At 36.7% G+C, this 4,956-nt stretch overlaps 1 protein-coding gene across 3 annotated transcripts in view; it reads right to left on the reverse strand.

The window, feature by feature from the left end:
• Nucleotides 1–612: 612 nt before the first annotated feature.
• The window catches only part of PLS1 (plastin 1), a 165,165-nt gene continuing 160,821 nt past the window's right edge, over nt 613–4,956 (reverse strand). For all 3 annotated transcript variants that reach the window (XM_015559910.1, XM_006757504.2, XM_015559909.1), the window contains 2 exons: nt 1,406–1,530; nt 613–1,156 (listed from right to left, as the gene is read on the reverse strand). In XM_015559910.1, coding sequence (XP_015415396.1) covers nt 1,021–1,156; nt 1,406–1,530 — 261 coding nt within the window. In that variant the 3' untranslated portion in view covers nt 613–1,020. The remainder of the gene's footprint in view (nt 1,157–1,405; nt 1,531–4,956) is intronic.

The following is a 4,956-nucleotide window of genomic DNA, read 5'->3' on the forward strand; positions in this document are numbered from 1 at the left end:
AATTAGCAACTGTAACATGAAGCTAACATTATAGCATCAACATATCTTGAAATCCTCTAGCCAATGTTTGGCTCTAAATATCTGGAAGAAGTCAGTCACAAATTACCATATGCACATCAAAAATGAATAATTCTAAAAGAAATTTTCATGTACCAAATAGCTACAAACTGAAAAGTACACACAGTGAGGGCACAATAAATACTTATTGATTGGCTGACTTACCAATTGTACATACCCTTTAAGAAAACTCAGGTAATTCGGTGCAAAATATATACATACACACACATATTTCCCTAATAACATCCTGCCAACATATGTATGCTGCCTGTCATTACCAAACTAGCATATATAAAGTATGAATGGAGTTGAAATTAAGTTTTAAGTAAAAAGCTCTGGCTTCTTACCTAAGAGAATAAACTTTGGGATTTCTTCAGGAGTTAGTTCTCATATGTAAAAAAATTTAATGTTGCTAGAACAATACTTGTCACTTAAAAGTTTTTTGTTTGTTTTTTTGTGGCAGCAATGGGATCACTTAAAAGTTTTAGACAATATAGAAATTTACAGAAAAGTTAAAGCTTAGACCACTGCACATAGAGGGAAAAAACAAAGTGATGAAACAGAATTATGACTTTTAATGTATTTATGATCAAAATTAACACAAATCAAAATACATTTCACAGGACTTGCAAAAAAATTTTGTATTGATCTTTCTGAACCATGAAAAAGAATAAATTAGTCTTGTTTTAATGAGACTTTCTGGAAATGAAAATAATTTAATCGCAAAATATCGGCTTGATGATGAACATATTCTATTATCAGTAAATACTAGTAAATTAATTGTGTTATCCAAAAAGGTCGACAAACTCTAACTAGCATGAATAGGATATTGAATTCATTAATGAATTTTACAATTGTTTTGAGCATACAAGTAATCTTTGCTTTTATACCTACTACATTTCAGAATTCTGTAAACTGTGAGGCATTCAATGTGTTAATGTGGCAGAAAATCATATTAAATGTTTATTTTATTCTGTTCAGTCCTTTTCCCATTAAGCATGCAAACACCGTCATGACCATCTTTGGTTTCACTTCTACGAGGTCGTCAGGTAAGGCATATATCCTGGCACCAATCTTTCGAGCAACTGAAATGGCGTATCTTTAAAAAACAAGAAAAATATCTTATTTGTTATCTACTGTGTTTTCACTTAATATACATTAATAAAATAATGAAATATTTTTTATAAGATTTAACTTTACAAAAAAGTTAAGGTTATGAGTAGTTAAATCATATTTCCTTTACAAGTTGTATTTAAAAATGTGAATTTTAAGGACATATTAACCTCACCTGTATGGATTTAAGAATTTAAAGAGCCACTATATTCTAAAACAAATAATAAAAGCTTACTTAGCATTGTTCAGCTTGTCTTCATCAGAAAAGTCTTCTCTCTTTACCATTTCTTGACGAACTGCATTTGGTGCAATAGCATCTATTAAATCTAGGACAGGTAAGCTAGTGCTAATAGATTTGTCCTAGAAAATAAAGAATAGATGAAAATTCATATCAGACCAGAAGGTCATAACCACAAAACTAAAAGCAATTTATAAACTTTCTTTACACTCAACATTCAGCTTCTCTGCAACTGGCACACATCACAAATCATTAAAAATACACTTTTCCTCCCATCTTTACCGAGCTTACAGTGTAGAGAGCTGTCATCTTCCTGAAGTTGTGGATGTGACAATTACTAAAGTATGCTAACTACAGTATTCATTCTGTAAAAAATAAACAACTTTTGAAAGGGAGTAGGAGATGAATTTCAAATAAATAGTTTTGCAAGTTCTAGTAATAATATGTATTTTTAGACCATGAATTCCTAAGCCTTACTTAATTTTTTCAAAAAGAAAAATGATGCCCTAGCCCATGGTCGGCAAACTGCGGCTCACGAGCCACATGCAGCTCTTTGGCCCCTTGAGTGTGGCTCTTCCTAAGCCTTAGGAGTACCCTAATTAAGTTAATAACAATGTACCTACCTATATAGTTTAAGTTTAACAAATTTGGCTCTCAAAAGAAATTTCAATCATTGTACTGTTGAGATTTGGCTCTGTTGACTAATGAGTTTGCCGACCACTGCGCCAGTTTGGCTCAGAGGATAAAGCGTCGGCCTGTGAACTGAAGGGTCCCAGATTCGATTCCAGTCAAGGGCACATGCCCAGGTTGTGGGCTCAATCCCCAGTGCGGGACTTGCAGGAGGCAGCCGATCCATGATTCTCTCTCATCATGGATGTTTTTTATCTCTCCCTCTTCCTTCCTCTCTAAAATCAATAAAAATATATTTAGAAAAAAATGATAATGGAAAGGAACTAACATTTACAAAAGCATTTTTCTTGTTGTTTTACATGTTTAGCTTATTTAATCCTTCTAACAGTCTGGTATTCAAGAAATTATAATCTCTCTTTTAAAGATGAAGAATATAAATTCACAGAGCTCCTCCAGGGATTTTTCCACACAACCAGTACTAGTAAGTACAGAATCGCTATTTGAATCTATAACTGCCTCTCTCAAGATTCTCTTCATTGTTGATGTTACCTCCAAGACAAACTAAAAATGGATAACTAAGTTTTAGTGGCTACAGCACTGCAGTTGAAGTTAGAAATCCTGGTCTGAATTGATTTTACCACTTACCAATACAAATTATCTGTTCTGTCTCTCAGCTTGAATGGTGGCCACTGTTGTTTGCCTATCCAGAATCCATTCCTTACTACTTTCTTCATCCTAACAGAACTCACATTTTTGCTCTGTATCCATACCTCCCACACATGGACATGTGCTCCAAGGAAGGCTGATCCCATCCACAGTTCCAGGGGTGTCCTGAATTAGTCTAGACCATGCATTTTGAGGTTGGGATGATCAAATTACTCTTTTATGTATAAAGGAGACATATAATAATATCTATGTTCTTAAAATTTCATGGGGAAGGGGTGTTTAGGAATAAAATGTCTAAAAAGACTCCTTGAGTGAATAATAAACACACATTGAAAAATACTAGTCTAAGTCACATTAATTTAATTTGGGCTTAATTTAATTTAATGTGAGGCCCTTAGTATTTGGGAAGAATTATGAAAAGCCAGCAAGCCCTCCTGGATGTGAATAAGAGGATAACATCTCTGTAATCAGGAGCTAGCCCATGACCAAGAGGAGAACCAGCTTTAGGGTGAAGTTGGCACTTTAGATGGCAAAGCAGAGATGGACAAAAACTTAAGTCCTGAACGACATTCTTCAGTGACTGGCTCAACTAACCTTGAAGTCAATCCTACACCTTTGGATTTCTGCTCTTGTTCTGTCTCTTTTCCTTTGGTTTAAACCACTGTAAACTTGACTTCTGTTATTGAAGTCAAAAGTATTCTTTCCTAATTACTACAATGGGAATGTCACAGGAATCCTGGGAATATTAAGATTATATAAGTGAACGCTTCCAGTATAGTTCCTAGCCAAATGTCATTCTTAATAAATGTTTCATGAAACAATTTGAAGTATGTGAAACAGAGTAAAAGTCTGCTCTCTTTGGGTCATGATCTAGGAGCCACTGATTTTTTAATTTTAGAAAAGTTTATATTCTTCATTTTCAGGAATACTTATTATATGAAACACTTGGAGGTAGAAGTAGAGGGATAAAAATAGAGTCCTTCAGTCTGTCTCCTGGTAGTAATTGGGATCTGTTTTTTGTCATCTTCTCTATTTCTGAAAAATTCTCACACCTGTTTTCTCAATGTGTATTCTGCAAACCACCTACATGAACATCACCTGAGGTGCTTGTTAAAAGCACAAATTTATCCCTATACTCAAATTAATGAGTCTGTAGATGGGGCTAGGAATCTACACTTTTAATAAGCTTTCTAGATGTACATTGTTATACTTTCTAAAATTAAACTTAACACTTATATAATCCTATCTAATAATAGACAAACATGATAATTGACCATACCTTCGCTACGCCTCCCATTGGCTAATCAACATGATATGCAAACTAACCCCCAACAAAGATGGCGGCTAATTTGCATACTGCAGGCAGGATGGGACAGCACCATCCCACCTGCCCTGCCGCCATCTGAGCCTGCTATCTGTGACCTGGGGCAGCAGGCGTTCCGTGTGCAACCTGACCCGGGGCGGCTGGGCAGGGCAGCAAAGGCTTGAAGGCGGCTCCGGCCTGAGCGAAGGCCTGGGTCCCCGGTGCCAGAGGAAAACCGGTGCTGGCAGCCAGAGAAGGGAAGGCCTATTGCATGAATCTTTTCATGCAATAAGCCGCTAGTCCTATATAATAAAAGGCTAATATGCATTGACCGAACGTCGGAATGATTGGTCGCTATGATGTGCACTGACCACCAGGGGGCAGACACTCAATGCAGGAGCTGCCCGCTGGTGGTCAGTGCACCAGAAGCTGGGCTCAAGGATGGCAATCACAGCGGCAGTGGCAGGAGCCTCTCCTGCCTCCGTGGCAGTGCTAAGGATGTCTGACTGCAGGCTTAGGCCCGCTCCCTGATGGAGGCCCATCAGTCGGACATCCCCCAAGGGCTCCCAGACTGCGAGAAGAGTGCAGGCCAGGTTGAGGGAACCCCTCCCGTGTGCACAAATTTTGTGCACCAGGCCTCTAGTTCTATAATAAAATTATAATTTCTATGTGTTTGCTTTTCATAATATTTCTGTGGCGATTCAAAAACAGACAAGTGGCTTAATTGTGCTGTATTTTGATTATTTATTTACATATTTATGAGGTTTTTTTAAGTTTGGGAAAAACTGTTTTGATTTGTTTTTTAGCTTTCTGAGGTATAACTGACAAAGTTGTAAGATATTTTAAGTGTAAATTTGATGCTATACTTTGTGAAAGAATTCCTCCCACCTAGTTAATTAACACAACTATTACCTCACATATTTTTCTCTCTCTCTCTCTGTATATATAT

This window comes from Myotis davidii, unplaced genomic scaffold, assembly GCF_000327345.1.
Source record: "Myotis davidii unplaced genomic scaffold, ASM32734v1 scaffold495, whole genome shotgun sequence".
NCBI classification, from domain to species: Eukaryota; Metazoa; Chordata; class Mammalia; order Chiroptera; family Vespertilionidae; genus Myotis; species Myotis davidii.